This window comes from Pelodiscus sinensis, chromosome 17 (assembly GCF_052426305.1).
Source record: "Pelodiscus sinensis isolate ZL-2025 chromosome 17, ASM5242630v1, whole genome shotgun sequence".
NCBI lineage: Eukaryota > Metazoa > Chordata > Testudines > Trionychidae > Pelodiscus > Pelodiscus sinensis.
Window position 1 is genome coordinate 16672907 of NC_143068.1, and position 18901 is coordinate 16691807.

Consider the following 18901-nt stretch of genomic DNA (forward strand, 5'->3'; position numbering starts at 1 on the left):
CAGACAAGGAATTTCCTTCTGCCACCTACTGATAAGATCTCCCTCACTGCATATCATGTATTATTAGCAACATTTGCAAATATTCCATGTTAACACATGCACTGGTTAAGAGTGTTGTGCATTTGTGGGGAAAATATGAACTTGCACTTCCATTGGCATTTGCTGGGGTGGTCACTAGTCTTTCAGGGACTGGACTTGGATATTTAATTTCATAAACAGCTATCAGGTTGTCACTACTGACACTTCTGTTATTCATACCAGTGTCTTAGATTAAAGCCATTACATATTGTATAGCTTGACCTATTTAGGTTGGAAGGAGAGCAGAATGGTCAAGATACTGGAATGGAACTCAGATGAATGATATTCATTTTGTGCTTTGTTAGATTCTTATCTGGGGCAAATCATTGCCCTTTTTTGTGTGTGTTTCCAATTTGTAAAATGTGAAGGATAACTTTACTTCCCTACCAGAGGGTGGTGAAATTCATATACTTTTTTGAGGCTTTGGGGGCCATATAAATCTTCTCATTTTAGATTTTTTGTTTCACACAATGTTGCAGGCAAACAAGGGGCCCTGAAGGAACTAAAGACATTAAAGTTTGTACTGAGAAGTCTATAAAACAGATTAAGCTGGCCTTCCTCGGGCTTATGAGACACAATAAAATAACTTTCTTATCCCTTTGCAAAAAAAATTTTTTTTGAAACTCAGAAAGCTACAGTTACTCTCGTACATGTTGTCACATCTGCACATGACCAAATATAAAAGAATCTCCTACAGGGCTTGTCCAGACACTACTTGCTGTCTCCATCCTTCTTGTAAAAACTTTTTCCTTTTGGAGGTAGTTCAACCATTACCCACTTTACTTCTTACCATCAACATCCAAATTACTTCTTTACGTTGGCTCCTGATGAAAGAGCTCCATTCCTTTTTAGAACCTTCATAATCCTTGTGTATTACTCGATTTTCAATTGCAGCTAATCAGTGGCAAATTATTGAAGACCCACAATGATTACCAAAGCCCTGCCTGAGTCCTTCAAGTATTCTCCAATTCTGATTAGTTTTGATTTCTCATTCTCAATTTTAGTCCAAAATAATTGGAGTGTGTCTATTTATTTAGTTTTTAAACAACAGATTCAGGGGACATTGCCACACAAGGCAATACTGCCTCATGATCCTTATTCAACTGTATGTAGCCTGAACAGAGCAGATTTTTAAAGATATTCGATATGTTAGTATTTGCAAAAGGCATACAACCATGCTCTAATTTGATTGCACTATTACCATGTTTATGCACAACAATCAGATTATTATGCATGGAAAAGGATATTTGTATGCCCGTCTACTAAGTTTAATGTGCACATATGTGCCTGGACATTTTTTTAATTGCATTAGCAGGATTAGCTATAATAGTACAGCAATGTGTACCCCTAAACCACATTAATTCTACTTTAATCTGCTCTCCCATTGTTCAGAAAAAAAACCATTTAGGTTGGCATAGTTTTCCCACCTGTGGCATAACTTGTGTATTGTGATAAGAAATACCAGTTGTGTTGCTTAAAGCATTAACTTGAATGGTTATTTATTGCAGATAATTTCTGTTTGAAAATCCAGGTAACTGAGATGTGTTTATTTTTCTTCAGGGATTCAGATCTGTTCCTGCTTGACACTCGAATAATCTGGGCAGCAGAGGAAGGTTGGCTGGTGTTTGATATTACAGCAACTAGTAACCACTGGGTGGTAAATCCACAACACAATCTTGGCCTGCAACTATCCGTTGAGAGTATAGATGGTAAGTTTCAAGAGTAATGTCATCAGAAGAGTCTCCATTTTGGCTGTAGGAATCCAGTCTGAATGCAACCAATTCATTCATTTAAGTGGAATTTCTCAAGATTGTCTTGAATTTTCTTAAGATACAGATATTGGAAAAATGTTGTAAAATTATATTACTCATCATGCTATATGTGAACTTAACTAAATAATCACCACCTGATTTCAAGACAAACATCTGTATCAGAATCCAGTAAAAAGGTAAGAACATGCTTAGTTTTAAATATCTCAAAAGAAACTGTTAAGATGCTTAAAGCTAAGAATGTGCATTAATGGATCTGAGCCCTAATTTGCACACACATTTATCATGATTGTATGTGCAACCATGTAAATCACTAATTTATACATGTGTTTACTTTATTTGTATTTGAAGTCCTGGAAGCTAAATTGCCATTCTTTGGCACAACTGCACTTATAAATATTCCTGAGTAGTGCTTCACTGTTTAAAACTGTTTTTTTTTTTGCTATTTAGTTTTCCAGTGGGTGTTTGTGGGTGGGGAAGGAAATGTGAGAATAATTTTAACAGTTGAATTTATCCAGTTATATTACATTAGAAAGTGGAAAAAACCCTAAGGTCTGAGCTGATGGATCTAGTCCATGATTTTGCTTTAACACTAGCTAGAAATCATTAAAGCATGACCTCCTTCCCTCCCACCCACAGACACCATTGTCCTCTTTCATTTAGCAAATTATTTTCTTCCTTTCTCTTCAGCTGCATTAGTTCCAAACTGGAGCATCTGAAATGCTGGTCATGGTGACTGTACAATGCACTCAAGTGTATCAAGGAAAGAGTTATTCTGCACACAGCTTCCTCCCTGGTCTTCTGTGTTGTTTCTCCCTAACCAAGCCTTTTTTCTTTGCTCTGTACTGGCTAATTTATGCCTTCCCTCCTCTCCCCACTCCCAACACAGCTCTAGATTTGCAGGTCTAGTGATGAGAAGGAATTGTTTTCACGTAAACGGTCCAAATAATTTTTAACAGTGAAACATGAGGCATGGCCTGACATACTATGTACTCCAAGTTCTTTAGCCAACTTGTGATGCAAGCCCAGGAGAGTTAGGAACGGGGCGTGAGTAGCAGAGATACAATACTGGCCTGATGTTGGATCTGATCCAGTAAAGCAGTCTTTCTTCCTATGTTCATTTCAATTGACTGTGGCCTCCTTCTCAATCACCTTTCCTAGACCACTTAAATCTCAGAGACTTAGCTCTTTATGAACAGGGAGAATTAATCCAACCAGAAATGTAAAAGATTGCTTAAGTTACCATGAATGCCTACAAGTCATGTATCTTGGGGGGCAGAATGCATCACTTTGTCTCTATCTTCTGATTCTGTTGCTAGGTTTTAGTGTTTAACAGTTGCAGTCTAGAAATATTTTCTGGGCTCTGTGTGTATTCCACGTGGAGTAAATCAGGGCTATAGGAAGTAGTAAAAAACCTTGGCAGAGGGAGCATACAAGGGAGCAATAGGACTTACACAGTCACAACTTAAGTGGGCTACAAGTCTGAATATAGTATAACTGAGGCAATAAGTTATTAACATAAATAATTTAAACACTAGAAAGGTGCATAGTATTTTATAAACAGATGTTATGCTCTTAGGCCTATGGAATAAACGGTAAATAGGATCATAGCAGTTGCAGTAAGGGAACAGAGGACTTGGACATCTTGCCCAGATTTTCAGAATTGTGGATGGAAAAAAGTGCTACAACTGTGCATGCAGTTAGAGTAATTACTCAGACAAATCAGGCAGGTAGACTGTTAGAAGTGGGCCCTTATATAGGCCTGTCTCAGACAAAAAGATTGGGGAAAGATTTTCAAAGTCCTAGAATGACAATTTAGGGGCCTAACTCCCATTGACTTTCAGTGGGAGTTAAACATCTAAATACCAGCTGTGCCATTAAAAATCTCCCCATAGTTTACAAATAGGCTTAGGGGAAATAGGGTTGCCAGGTGTTTGTTTTTGAACCGGACAGTCCAGTATTTGAGCTTTCTGTTCGGGAAACAAATTGAGAAAATATAAATGAGAAAATATAAATGTCCGGTATTTTCTAAATAAGATGTAATGTAGATTGTTATGTAATGTCAAGTGTGTCTGGTATTTTTGTTGAAAGCATCTGGCAACCCTAGGGGGAAAGAAGGTTGTTTTAGAAAGAAAGAAAGAAAGAAAGAAAGAAAGAAAGAAAGAAAGAAAGAAAGAAAGAAAGAAAGAAAGAAAGAAAGAAAGAAAGAAAGAAAGAAAGAAAGAAAGAAAGAAAGACACACACATGCCTTTCAAGGGTGCCATTTCAGGAAAGCGGGGGATGGGAGGGAAGCGCCTTGCTTTTCTTTCTGTTCCCCTGACTATTAGGGAGTGAGGGGAAAGTACATGGCTTCTGTTCATGCCTCTCACTCCTGACTGGTGAGGCAGAGGAGTAATTAACAAAATTTGTGTGCTTTCTCCTTGTGCTCTGATAGTCAGGGGAACAGAAAGAAAAGCAAACAGTGACCTGATATGCCTGGCTGCTGGTCCCTCCCTCCCGCTCTCCCAAAATGGCACCCTTGACACACACTGGAAAATAATTCTGTGCTTAATCAAAATAGATTGACAAAATATGTCACTAATTTGCCTTTAAAGTTAAAGAGCAAATTCATCCCTGAAAAAGTACCTGTAGGACTGAATTTAGCTGCTTGCATTTTAAAATTAAACCTGTAAGAGCCACAAATATTTGCAGGCTCACTTCTCCAGAATTCAAGCAAACATTTCCTTCCACTTTGAGCTGCAAGGTTAAGTCCTTCTGCCATTTCCAAGTTTCATTTGGTGTTCAAACAAACTGCACAGTCCCAACAAAGCTGCAGTTTCTTCAGCTGGTTTTCATGTCAGAACTGTAGGCTTGCAAACATAGCATGATTTTGGTGAAAAGCTATATATTTTTGAATATAACAAATCTTTCAGCTTTTTCAAAACTTTGGCCTGAATTTAAAGTATGTAGGAAAACTGAAAACCTATCAAATTTGATCTGAGGAAGTGGTTCTGGCCCATGAAAGCTCATCATCTAATAAACCATCTTGTTAGTCTTTAAAGTGCTACATTGTCCTGCATTTTGTGTCAAATTTTACTTTTTTTTTTAAAATTAATACCAGTAATTGTTAGAGAGTCTCTATACATGAGTAAAAAGGCAACTAGGATAGAAGAAAATGGAGTCAAAATACTGTTCAGATACAATGATTCAAAACAGATTGGTTCATTTAACTGCTCTTCATATTCCTTTACAATCATGCCAGATAAGTGCATCAACAATAGCAACTAGTGGGGAATTAAAGGATGTTTGTTTACGCTTAGAAAGTTGGGATAAGCTCAAACAACAGAGAAATGTGATTCATTAGCCTTAGGCATCCTGTCACCCTAAGCCCTGAATCACTTCACGCCCTCATAATACATAAGAACAACAGCTGACTATTTAACTTTACTTAGCCTATTTCTTATTGCTTCATATCCTGTTTTTCTCAGTTAAAAAAGCAGCTTTTTAAAGACAAATTGTCTGCATTCTCTGATTTGAGAATATAGCTGTTCTGTTAGATAAATACATAATTGATTAATTAGAAATAGACCGATATCTTAAAACCACATTTTCCTTGAAATTTGGTCTCTGGCTGTACGTGGAGATTGAATTATTTAGTTCTGGTCACTTAAGTGTTTTTTTCACAATGTAATTAAGGAGGAACATGATAGCTCTCTGGTATGGGTCTTACTCAGAAGATTTAAAGCCAAAAAGTTGTATTCTTTTAAAAAGAGAGAAAGATTTGCTACAGCAAAGTAATTTTTTCTTTTAGTCACCCAAAAACTCAGCCCTCTCCCAAATTGATACATTGGCCAAATTCTGCTCTTTCGTACCCTCATGTAAACCCATCAAATCAAGCTGGAGTAGATCTGGAGTCACTAGCAGCAACCTGCTAAGGCTCTTGTTAGTGAGATGATGCAACTAGCAATAATTTACCCCCTTAAAACCAGGTCTCTTTTTAAATGGCACTGCAGTCAGAAAAACATCCATGCTGATGACAGGGGGAAAGAATCAAAGCAGTGCTAGATGAATTTTTTTACTTAATTTTGGCAAAACTTAACATGGAATAAGGCCCTGATGCAGAAAAGCATATGTGTAGCTTTTAAGTCCATGAGTAGTGCCATGCAATTTAGTAGGACTATCCTCATACTTAGAGTTACAAACATATTTAACTGTCCTGTGGGATCAACCTAGCTGTGTAAAAGATGACAGTGCGGTCAAGTTACAAAGAACAGGGCCTAACAGAGGATAAAAGTGATAGTCAGATGGAGGTATTCATACTCACCAAAATCCTGCCCCAAGCCCACCTTTGCATATGTAAACAGGTAATTGTATGACTCAGCTGATTTCTCTGGTACAATATACAACTTAGTCATCATTCATAAAAAGCCTGACTCAGTGTCCTATCCTTAGATATACGTTTTTCTTGATCCTATTCTGTGTATCTACGGGTATGTCTACACTTGCACCCTTTTTTGAGAGAGGGATGCAAATGAAGACATTTGAAATGGCAAATGAAGCCGGGATTTAAATATCCCGTGCTTCATTTGCATATTCGCGTTCTGGCACTATTTTGAAATAACAGACGCTGTTAAGATGCGGTTATTTTGAGAAAAAACCCTTCTCTTGAACTAACTGGTAAACCTCATTGTATGAGGAATAAGGGTTATTTCGAGAGAAGGGTTTCCTCTCGAAATAACTGTGTCTTAACAGCATCTGTTATTTTGAAATAGCGCTATTTCAAAATAGCGCCAGAATGCAAATATGCAAATGAAGTGTGGGATATTTAAATCCCGGTTTCATTTGCAATTTCGAATGTCTTCATTTGCATCCCTCTCTCGAAAGAGGGTGCAAGTGTAGACATTACAGTTCTCGCCCTACCTCCTCCCCACATAGGAAACCGTAAGGGGTTGTAGCCAGGAGATGTAGGCTTAATTGCCAAACTGTCATGCTCATATTACAACACTATGAGCCTCTGTGCAACTCTCCTGTACACCAGCTTTCCACAGGGAAAGAATTTGTTCTTTTAATTTGTCTTTAAAAATTCACAACATAAGAGAGGCTATGTCTAGACTGCAGGCTTCTTTCGAAAGAGCCTCTTTCGAAAGAGAGCGTCTAGACTGCATGGAGAAATTTTGAAAAAGCGGCTTGCTTTTTCAAAAGAAAGCATCCAGTGAGTCTGGATGCTCTCTTTCGAAGAAGCCCTATTTACATTGAAGAACGCCTTCTTTCGAAAGAGGAATTTTCGAGAGAAGGCGTTCTTCCTCTTAAATTGAGGTTTACCGCCATCGAAAGAAAAGCTGCGTTCTTTCGAATTAATTTTGAAAGAACGCAGCTTGAGTCTGGACGCAGGGGAAGTTTTTTCAAAAAAAGGGTACTTTTTTTGAAAAAACCCCTGAGTCTGGACACAGCCAGAGAGAAGCAGTTATAAATTGAGGGTTAGTCTTGAGTAGGGTTGCCAGGTGTCCGGTTTTGAACTGGACAGTCCAGTATTTGAGCTTTCTGTTCAGGAAACAAATTGAGAAAATATAAATGGGAAAATATAAATTTTCTAAATAAGATATAATGTAGATTGTGATATAATGTCAAGTGAGCCTGGTATTTTTGTTGAAACCATCTGGCAACCCCAGCCTTGAGCTGTGATCACAGGCAATTGTTTTCATCCCTTCATCTATGTCTACACAGCAGCGTTATTTCGGAATACACACAAGCAGTTAGTTTGACATTGTCAAAATAATGTTGAGCTGGAAGACTTCTTACTCTGACTCCTGTAACCCTCATTGTATGAGGAGTAAGGGAAGTTAGAAGAAGAGTGCTCTCTTTCAAAATAACTGCTGTGTAGACAGCACCCAGAGTCTAAATAAATTATTTTGACTTAAACTATACAATTAGCGTAGCTCAAATTGAGTAACTTATTTCAAATTTAATCCTGCTGTGAAAATGTGCTCTTTATGTTTACCAGCTTTTGGAGTACATAAAAATGTTGAGATGGAAAAGAGCTAATCGAGACAGTGGTTCTTAAGACACTGGTGTTGGCCTTGAAAACAGCAGTTATGGAAGTTCACCTTAGGAAACCAAGTTCTTTTGTTGCCATTTTTTTCATATTGCACTTAGAAACCAGTAAGAACTGGAGGAACAAAGGGCTCAGTGGAATTCTAATGGAAATACAGATCCTTTTACTTCTACAGTGCCAGTGTGGTTCAACTTGTGACTGAGAGCTTGTCTATACTGACACTGCTTCAGTGAAGTTGTGTTGGTGCAGCTGTGCCACTGCATTAGTTACTGAAGATGCATGCTACCTATAGCAATCAGAGAGCTTCCCTTTTGGTGTTACAACTCCCTCCCCAAGAACCAACAGCTATGTTGACAGGAATATTGTAGACTGGTCTCGGACTAGTACCAGCTGTTCTGACATGCTTGAAGTGTGGTGGCAAGTTCCAGTTCAGTTCCTAACAAACAACAGAAAATACATTTATCAAAAGTGGTATGAATTAACACTATTGTCATCACTGTCAAAGTCCTAAAGTTGGTTGGATATGGAGACCAAGGTGATCCCTTCACAACGCAATTGAGACACATTGGGGTGGGGGGAGTGCGAGTACAGGATAAAATTCATACTGCCTCTATCCATACCTTATCTTTGTAAATAATTTACTTCAGTTCCCAGGCCTACACACCAGGCATCTTTGACCAAAACTAAAGTTAATTTAAAAATCCTGCATAAGAAAAGGAATGAGCAATAGTCATGATGGTATCTATAACCATATTATCGGATTCAGTACTGCTGCTGTGCATGACAGATGTAGCAGTTAACAAAATGCCTCTAAATAACTGAACTACTTGTTACTTTCAAATGCAATATATCTGGAGCCATGTCAACATTTAATACAAGGCATTTTTATTTTATGTTAACAGCCTTCCAATGGGAATTTAGGGTTCCTATGGGCTGAGTTTTATTATTCTTTTTATGGGATCACTTCAAATTATAGGTCGGTGAACTTAAGGAAACCCCACTAAAGAATGCAGGAAAAATCTAATGCAAAGTTGATTTTTGGTAAAATTATTGTTTGTAGGAGTATTTTATTTAACATTTACATTCACATATAAAAAGGAATTTAGCTTTACTGAGATATTCCTTTCAGAAGTGGCTTTGCTTATTAATTTTAGGCCTACTCCATCAGTTGATCCATGCATATGGACCTTAATAGGAATTTTAGATGTGGGATATATAGGCCAGTTGTCTCAATCATGTTGTCTTCAATATTGCTGATAGCAATGGAAAGTTCTTTCAATTTCTCTTATTTGATTATGGTATGATATTTCCATTAAGGACAAAGCATCAATCCCAAACTGGCTGGTCTTATTGGAAGACATGGCCCACAAAATAAGCAGCCTTTCACGGTAGCATTCTTCAAAGCTACAGAAGTGCATCTACGTAGCATTCGTTCCACAGGAGGCAAACAAAGGAGCCAAAATCGATCAAAAACACCAAAAAACCAGGAAGCCTTTCGGGTGTCCAACATTGCAGGTAAGATGAAGGCTGCCAAGTCGGTATTTCTGGGTACTGGATACTTCTGTTTTGTTTAGAGACAAGAATGAAACAGTCTCTAGTGTGCTCAAGCAATATGCTCTACTTTTCTCTTGCATATTCAGCATCATCCAACTGTCACTAGCTTGAAGACTAGAAAATGCTCATTTGTTGCAACCAAATGTTTTTGTTGGAAAATAGCAGTTTTCACAAATTTGACAATTTTAAAAAAATATGCTAAGTTATAGTAAAAAAAAATTTAAACATGATCAAAATAGAAACAATGTTTCAATTGACCTCGTCTGAATTTATTTTAGATTTTCAAAATTGAGATTTTTTACTTTTCATCCCAACTTGTTCTACTTTAATTAAATATTAATTTAGACAGAGAAAGCCATTCTCACTCTATAGCCCAGTGGTTGAAGTGGGATGGCAGATCCCTGTTTAAATACTTTCCCTTAGGCAGAGAGGGAGCATCGTCTAGGTAAGTGCTCAGCCACTACGCCAGTGAGAGGGCCTCTCCTTCCCTGGATGTTTGATGTAGATCTTGGCCCAAATACCAGTTATGTGGAAAAAAGCCCATCTTCCCCTGGTTTCTGAATCCCTCTGGGGCTTGAAAGGAGACAGGTGTCTGAAACCTAGCAGGGAGCTGTAGCATGTATGCTCAAAAGCAGAAACATGCACCTAGAAACAATTAGGTGCCAAAGTGAGCTTATGCCCTTACAGTGTTAGGCAGCAGCTAAGAGTTTTGAAAATGGCAGTGGCACTTAAAAATGGAACCTATTTGCCTAAGTCTGGAGGAGCGATACTTAGGGAAATCCTGCCCAATGGGTCAACAGTCAGAACTTAGTTGTGATGTACCAGATAATAGATTCCAGCTTCCTCTGCTGTGATTCTATTGTATTTGCAGGACTACTGCAGGTCAGCTGCAGAGACCACTCAAACACAGGTTAGAGAGATTTTTAGAGTGCCACTCTTTAAAATCACTTCACTATTCTGTTCTTTATAGAGTCTTATACCATAATCATCCTTGTATACATGAGAGTGCCTTCCTGGGTCTCTCACTGGTTCCCTTGCCACATAGCAAAGGCATGATGAAAATAGATATTTTTTGTTTGGTTGGGGTGTTTGTTTTTTTCAAACTTAAAGCCCATGCAAGACAGACAAGATCCTGAAAAATAAATTCCCAGGGCTTTCTTGACTTTGCATGGAAACCATGGGCTTTATACATTTGCTGAATCCCGCCAATCATTCTGTCATTAAAAAACAAGACTGAAACAGCTAAAAGAAAATGACAAGTGCTGTAAAGCAGCACATTGCTGCAGAAAGGGGGCCACACCTCATTCCCCATTGCAATGCTGCCAAAGATGCAATGCAGCACCAGGGAGCTTTCATCTTTAAAAGATTAGTCTTAATGGGTCCCGCTTTCATTTGAAAATTGAACTGAAACAACCAGGTGGACAACACAAGCTCACTTGGTGGTTTCAATTTTTTTCACCCCTCCATTCAGAGAACAGTAGCAGTGATCAGCGGCAAGCCTGCAAGAAACACGAACTGTATGTCAGTTTCAGAGATCTAGGCTGGCAGGTAAGATTTCTGTGCTTAGGCTTAAGAGAGACAAGATACTTTTTCCACCATTTTGCTGGTAGTGTTCACTCATGAACAACATTTTTTAGGGTATGTCTACCCTATGCAACTCTTAGCAACAAGGCTGTGTCGACACAGCCCTTTTGCTATAAGTCAGTGTGTATGAACGCTGTTTGTCAGCCCTTTTGAGCCGACAAAATACTTCTAACTCCAAGTGGGTTTCACTTTGGCAGAAGAACACTAATGCCAACAAAACTGCATTCAGATGTGCATTTACCACAGCAAAACTTTGTCATTCACATGTGTGTGTGTGTGTGTGTGTGTGTGTGTGTGTGTGGTGGTGGTGGTGCTGTTTAAATACTTTCCCTTAGAGAGGGAGGATAAAACACCAGTGAATGACAAACATTTTGTCAATCAAGTGCAAGTGTAGACACAGCCTTAACCTCTGATTTTGTGACCATGCTTGTGTGTAAATGTCTGTCCTTACAAGAATGGGGGTGCATTCACGCCTGTTGATTCATTGCTATTTGCATACACAAACAAGGTGTTTGCCTTTGTGTTGGCACAACTAGTTACATGCACAAAAGGGGACATGCAAATTAGAGGCCAGGTTAAGAGTAGTGGAAATTTGATAATCCCATAGCTTTGTGGCTAATTTTAAATTTAGACTGTTAACTTTCTGCCATTGTAAGTGCCTTCTGTAGTTTCAATAGGACACAATGTTCTTCACTTTCTAGTGTATATTTCCTTTAAATATTGGTAAACAGCTCCTACACTTTGCATTGGAGGAAGCTGCATTCCAGTAGTGCATGAAGTGATCATTCTGCTGTGTACACAGTATTCACTTTATAAAGTGCTGTGGGATCATTCAGGACAAACAGGTGTTGCAGACATGTTAAGAGTGACCATATTGTTGGAGCAGCTAATTTAACAGGAGACATTTTTTCATGACATTTTGGACTGCCTGCATGTATTTGGAATTAATTGAATAAATGTACAATGAAATTAAATCCATCTTTTCTCCATGATCTAACATCAATTTAATCCAGGACTGGATAATTGCTCCAGAAGGCTATGCTGCATATTACTGTGAAGGAGAATGTGCCTTCCCATTGAACTCCTACATGAATGCTACAAACCATGCTATTGTACAGACACTGGTAGGTGCAATTTAAGTTGAATAATGAATGCTGTTAATTCTGATCAATATGTCCCTGCAAGCAGAACCCTCAGAACTAGCCAGAGAAGGAAGGTCTGTGAGCTCATCAGGCCTTTACCATCTGGCTAAACAGGTCTAGCGGAATGGCCTAAATTAGTAGTTGGCCTGGAAGTAATCTCTTTGTTGCAAACATTAGCGTGCTCCATGAGAATGGAGGGGCCCTAGATGCCAACACAAATAGCATAGTTCCACTGCTTCAGAGGGGAAGGGCAGGAATAGAGGCCCCAAGTAGTGGAGACAGCATCACTTGCACAGAATTCCCTGGCGATCCATTTCACGCAACTCAATCAACAGGGGGGAGGGGGGACTCTAGAGCCATAACTATACAGATCAGCTCTAGTTCGGCTTCCTTTCCCATTTGCTTAGAGAGTGAAGTAGGGTAGAGGAATCCTTGATCCCCCTCAGTATCACCTGATTAGTGGGCTTGTGTGCTGGGAGTAGGCTCAGTGCATCACGTGCCTGCTCTAAAGCCCATCGAAGCCAATAGGAATCTTTAGCATTGGCTTCAGTGGTTTGGATCCATTCACAAGAACGGACTGAAAGGAATAGCTGCAGCACCTGAATACTTCCAGATTTAAACTTAGAAAGTGTCATCAAGCATCTGCAAGCCTAGATAGCTGCCACCTGTTTGCAACACTTGAGACCTTCACCACCCTGCCTTTTACTCCTGGGCTACGTCTAGACTGGCATGATTTTCCACAAATGCTTTTAACGGAAAAGTTTTCCGTGAAAAGCATTTGTGGAAAAGAGTGTCTAGATTGGCAAGGATGCTTTTCCGCAAAAGCACTTTTTGCAGAAAAGCGTCCGTGCCAATCTAGACGCGGTTTTGCGCAAGAAAGCCCTGATTGCCATTTTCGCGATCGGGGCTTTTTTGCGCAAAACAAATCTGAGCTGTCTACACTGGCCCTTTTGCGCAAAAGCTTTTGCGCAAAAGGACTTTTGCCCGAACGGGAGCAGCATAGTATTTCTTACATAAGAAGCACTGATTTCTTACATGAGATCGTCAGTGTTCTTGCGGAAATTCACGCGGCCAGTGTAAACAGCTGGCAAGTTTTTCTGCAAAAGCAGCTGCTTTTGCGGAAAAACTTGCCAGTCTAGACACAGCCCTGCAGTCTAGTAGCTACCTTGCTAACTAGCTGGAAATGCAGTTGAAACAAAAGCTATTTTTCAATTTTTTAATAATGTTGAAGTTGCCTATTTTTAAGGGGGGAGAAGAATATTCAGAAAAATAAAAAATGTCTCCATCACTTCCCTATCCTCCCTCGATCCAGTTTCAGTTGAAACTGATCTCCACGGCCCTGGGGGAAAAAACCCGAGCTCAATTCAAGTTATGGACCAGAGCTATTTTAAAGCTAATCAGTTTTCCCAAGTGTTTTTGTGACAGGCTCTTCTGCCTCCACTTCCTTACTACTAATGTTTATTCTCTCCAGCACAGGGTTACAACAATACAGAAGAAACAGGCACTTGAGTCCTTCCTGTATCCAGTGCCCAACTATTCAGTGGACATAGAAAGGACTTTAATATCTAGGCCTGTCAGATGAATAGATTTCATTAGCAGTACCCTTACATGGCAAAAAACCCTCAGGACCAATTTTCCTGCTTTAGGCATGCCCCCTGTACCTGTAAATCTTACCTTGTGTGTGCATACATTGAGTTATTTGTGTACCCAATCAATATCCCAGAGACTTTCATGCAAGTTGCAAAGTTTACCCCCCGAAAGGGGGGGAAAATATCTTAACATTCTTCTTTTTCCCCTCTCCCAGGTTCACTTTATAAACCCAGAGACTGTGCCAAAGCCATGCTGCGCTCCTACACAACTCAATGCCATCTCAGTGCTCTATTTTGATGACAGCTCCAATGTTATCTTAAAAAAATACAGGAACATGGTGGTACGGGCATGTGGCTGCCATTAGGTTTGCAGGAAGGAAAAAAAGTGGTTGGAAAGTGTTTTTATATGGATTTACAAAGATTTAAGTTTTCCTGCAGTGGACTGCCTTAAAAAAAAAAGTAAGTTGTAGAGACCATGCTTCTGAAGGTGCAGAATCAACTGGAGATAGAGGAAAAAATCTGGATTCCACATGGCATTTGAATAAAGTTTGTTTTAGTTTATTATAGACATGATTCTGCAAACTGGTGCTAAGTGAAACAAGCCAGAGGAACCATTTGAAATCAAACCTGTCCAAAATAATTGCTCCTACATCTGCAAATGAGCCTTTCAGAAGATGGCTAACTCACCATAGTTGATTGTGAACATCGTTTTTAAACAAATCCATCCATGGTGAGAATCTGGTGTGTTTATGCAAAAAAAGTAATAAACCTTTGTAGTTACTGTAATAACTTGTTCACAATAAAATGTGCCTAAAAGATATTTTGTAAAAGAATTACCTCCAACCCTTGACTTATCCAACTTCATAATCAGGGGGAAAAGACTATGTATGTGAACTTCCAGTATTTAATTTTGCACTAGCAAAAATATCTGGATTGACTCTAATATGGACAAATAAGTCTAGAAATCTCTTTTGGAATTAAAAGCATGGAAGAAAATAACTCCAAAGAACAAAATTATCTTGACATATTATCCCCAACATACAAAATATCTATTTCAACTACCAACAAGAATTTGCATTTACTATGGACTAAAACAGCCAAGAGTAATAGTGAACAAAGCTCCAACAATTTTGCAACCCAGCTCTCATCTTGGACATTCAAATACTTACAGGGTTAGGAAAGGTAAGCTCAACATCCTGCTCCCATAGGAGTAATATCCATTAAAATCAGTGGGTGACAGATCTGATCCCTGGCATTTTGCAAGTCTCTAGGGTGTTGAAAACTCACAGATGATATTGAACAAACAGCCAGCATTGTGCAGGATCAGGTCTTTAATATGGAAAAGAAACCATTACTTTGTAATCCTGGTCCCCTGGATGTGTATTTCCTGGGCTACTCCTATCTTACTGTCAGTTTCATCAATAGTAAGAGAACTGCATGGCTCCATGAATAAGTAACTGCTCTTTTACTTTTAAGCCACAGTTAAAATCCAGACAAGATGTTTGGGTTTCTTTTGAAAGCTCTACATGAAATGAGTTGGAGCTTGTATCTTGTGGCCTGAGTCTTCATTCCATTTTAGTAGGTATGGCTTTACCACTGACTTCCAATGGCAGCAAGATTAGACTGCTGAGGAATAGGAGGGATCCTATGGTTTACACAAGAGTCACACTATCTAAGTTAATATGGTTCCAACAGATTTAACTGAAATCAGAATCCGGCCCAATATTTACTAGGTCAAGTTCCAAAAGAATGGCTGAAATTCTCTTTCAGCCATTTCTGAAAGGGCCTAAGACGAGCAGTTAAAGACAAATGGTTGGGCTGCCACTGCTGCAGTGAATCCATAGTTTTAAAGACTCAAAGTCATGTAAATCATAAATGCCATTCAATGTTGTAGGTGTATAAGCCACCAATGAAACATATTCTTGGCGTCTGTGAACCTTGTATAAGGAGTTAAGGTGCTACCTATGAAGTTAACGATGGATGGTCAGAGCTGATTATTTTTTAGTGTAATCAAGGATTAGTTTTTGCCACTAATGCCTAAGAGTACTGGCCTATTGCAGTTCACGCTCTCTCTGTACCGGATCCATATATTACATATCCTGTGGTTGTTGTTTTTTTAAAACACAACTATGTAATCTGTTGCTAGGCTAAAACATCGCCTCAGTTGTTTTGTACATTTTTATGTAAATAATTGTCACAAAAGTGGGAAAAATTATTTATTTCCATCCCTGAATTCCTTTTCAATCACGCATTCAGGAAAATGATTCTCATCTCTTCTAAACACATTTGTTTCCTTATTTAAGAAAATATTTATTTCTGGTTCTTTTCATAGAGCAATTAGAAGCATTTTGTACAAACTAGTTGAATAAATCGTTGTGATTTTTCAAAAGATATTCTACTAACTTTGTGTATGTCTTTGTGTATGTCTTATTCCCACAGAATCTAAAGGATGTTTTGTTGTGAATAATATTTCATGGTGCGTGTCTGCTATTCTGCAACAATGCTTCCATGTCGATCAGTCTCTGTATATTGGCCTTATGGGCACATGGTCAATATCTGCTGCAGCTGCCCACGTATAAATACAGCAGAGGGAAGAATGAAAAATATGAATATATTTTGCAGGCTGCATTGCAAAAGTCCATGATTGAATTATAGTGCAGCTGTCAGCAGCTGTTTCAAAGAAGCAGGGGGTAAATTAGTTCTGTTTACTGCTAACATAGTTCAGAGTTTAGTCATCCCAATAAAATTATAGAGGCACAAGAAAGGGAAAAAAACCCATGAGCCAAGAAACTGACATTTTCTAATTGAGATTGTTTTAGCATATTTCAGAGATGCTGCTGGCATGATGTTTCCTACTGTTGATACCATGTTGCATTGCAATAGAGGTAACTGAAAAAAAAATCAAGGTCCACATTAAATAATCATTATACCTTAAGGGCACAACAACGTTTCTGGGTTGTTTACTTTGAACTATGTACAGGATTATGCCATCTTATGTAAATCTATTTGCTGGCCTGTCTGATGAAATCACTAAGATCTTGAAATAATCTACCATCTTCCAAAGAGTCTCGCATGGATAAAGACACAAAAAGTGGAACGTCTCAATCCTTAATGGCCAGATCCAACACCCAGTGAAGAGTCAGTGAAAAGATTCCTTTTGAATTCAGTGGGCTTTGGATCAGGGTTTAAGTACCTAGGATGTATTTAGAAAGGTTCTTCATTTTCTTTCATTAGTTCAAAATATGGGCCTGATTCCCTCATTTAAAATGAGTAAATCCAGTGAGAGGAGACTGACCCTACTAGAAGTTTTCGCATAGCTTCATTGAGAGGAGGATGCAGCCTATATGTTGAAATGCCACTTTCCTTCAGCATTGCCATACACACATGCCTTATTGCAGGGTTTCTCAAAGTTCACTGCACTGCAACCCCCTTCTGATAACAAAAATGACTATGGGCACATCTACACAGTGGGGCTAGAGTCAAATTAGGCTACGTCAATTGTGTAGCTTAAATTGAAATAGCTTAATTTGGCTTTTGGCGCTGTCTACACAGCAGGAAGTCAAAAGAGGAGCACTCTTTCTTCAGCTTCCCTTACTCCTCATAAAATGAGGGTTACAGGAGTCAGAGTAAGAAGTCCTTCAGCTTGACATTATTTCAAAATAAAGGGTGGCAGTGCAGACGTGCACTATGGTATTTTGGAATAACTGTGTACACCCTCTTCCTGGGCTCACATAGGAGAACTAAAGCCTATCCGAGCCCCACCTCCCAGGGCAGAGGGGCCCAAAGCCCAAGCCCCACTGCCCCATGCCAGGGGACCAAAGCCCACGGGCTTCAGCCCCAGGTGAGGGGCCTGTAATCTGAACCCTGCCATCCAGGCCTGAAGCCTTTGGCGCTTAGGCTTCAGCTCCAGGTCCCAGCAAGTCTAACACCAGCATTGGCAACCCCATTAAAACAGGCTTGCAACCTACTTTGGGGTCCCAACCCACAGTTTGAGAACCAGACTTACTGGCTACGCTCAGCAGCAACCGCCACCCTTGTCAGGAAGCTAAAAACCCACTTCTCCCATCAGTCCCCAGTGCTACAGAATCTGTGTCTTGGAACCTACTGGTTTGGAAAGGGAATTCTTGACACAAATATGAAACCCCAATGAGCACAGGCTTCAGAATGGTTCGATTTACCCGACTAACAACATTATAAATCACATTTAGAACATTTATATTGGTCGATTATTGTAAATTAGTTTCTCACTGAGCTTACAGGGTGTTATTTTTGCTTCATGACAATTCATTAGTTCTGTTCCATAATGGTCAGTCACTGTGATTAAGGCGGTAAGATGCTACAACCCTAACTCAGGAAACGTCCTCACTGCTGCCAAAGATTTCAGAATTTCATCCAGAGTTCTCTGTTTCAGTCTTTTCAGCTTTGCCTGCAATTGGAAGAGACACTTTTTGAAGGAAGAAAGCCAGAAATACTCTGCCTTTGAGTCAGCGATTTGCAACCATTGCTCGTCCAACTTTTTCTATTGACAACTTCCATTGTTGCCATGGACACATTAGTCTCTGTATATTAGCTATTGCTCTTGGAGAGAAAGTTTGCCCAATTAAGCAAAAAGAAACCTGTTTGAACTTTTTATTTATCAGGTAATGACTGACAAGAGCTTGAGGCAACAAAACTATGGGAACTTAACACTATGGCCATTCATTACTCAGGTACAAAGAGAGCCAAAACTGGGTCACTGTGGTTACTTTAAGTGTTACGTTTTAAAGAAAAATAACTTATCTACAGCTAAAAAAAAGTGCATTATTTCCCCCTCTCTATTTTTATGCTCATCATCTGACACCTAAATAATCTCAGAAATGGTAAAGAGTAGAACACAAAGGCTTATTGCAACACACTCGTTACTTTAGGTTTTGTCATTTGAATTCCTTTGTTTCTGGGTGTCTTGTTTGCTGACAGTAAGTGCAACGTGGTTTAGAATTTTAAAATGTGAGTATTTTTGACTAGCTAAGTTCAGGCATCAGGATCTCAGTTTTATCAATTCTACCTAATGAATGCCCCTTTTTCCACTGAGGACTGTAATATGGTCACATTAAGTAGTAAAATACAGAGACTAAACAGAGGATTAGTCATCACTTAGGTTCATTCATTTTTTCC

At 39.1% G+C, this 18901-nt stretch overlaps 1 protein-coding gene across 1 annotated transcript in view; it reads left to right on the forward strand.

Annotated features, from left to right (window-relative positions):
• The window catches only part of BMP7 (bone morphogenetic protein 7), a 61293-nt gene extending 45153 nt beyond the window's left edge, over nt 1–16140 (forward strand). The window contains exons 3-7 of the mRNA XM_006125345.5: nt 1639–1787; nt 9196–9393; nt 10904–10980; nt 12030–12140; nt 13963–16140. Of these exons, the coding sequence (XP_006125407.1) occupies nt 1639–1787; nt 9196–9393; nt 10904–10980; nt 12030–12140; nt 13963–14112 (685 nt within the window). The 3' untranslated portion in view covers nt 14113–16140. The remainder of the gene's footprint in view (nt 1–1638; nt 1788–9195; nt 9394–10903; nt 10981–12029; nt 12141–13962) is intronic.
• Nucleotides 16141–18901: the final 2761 nt, after the last annotated feature.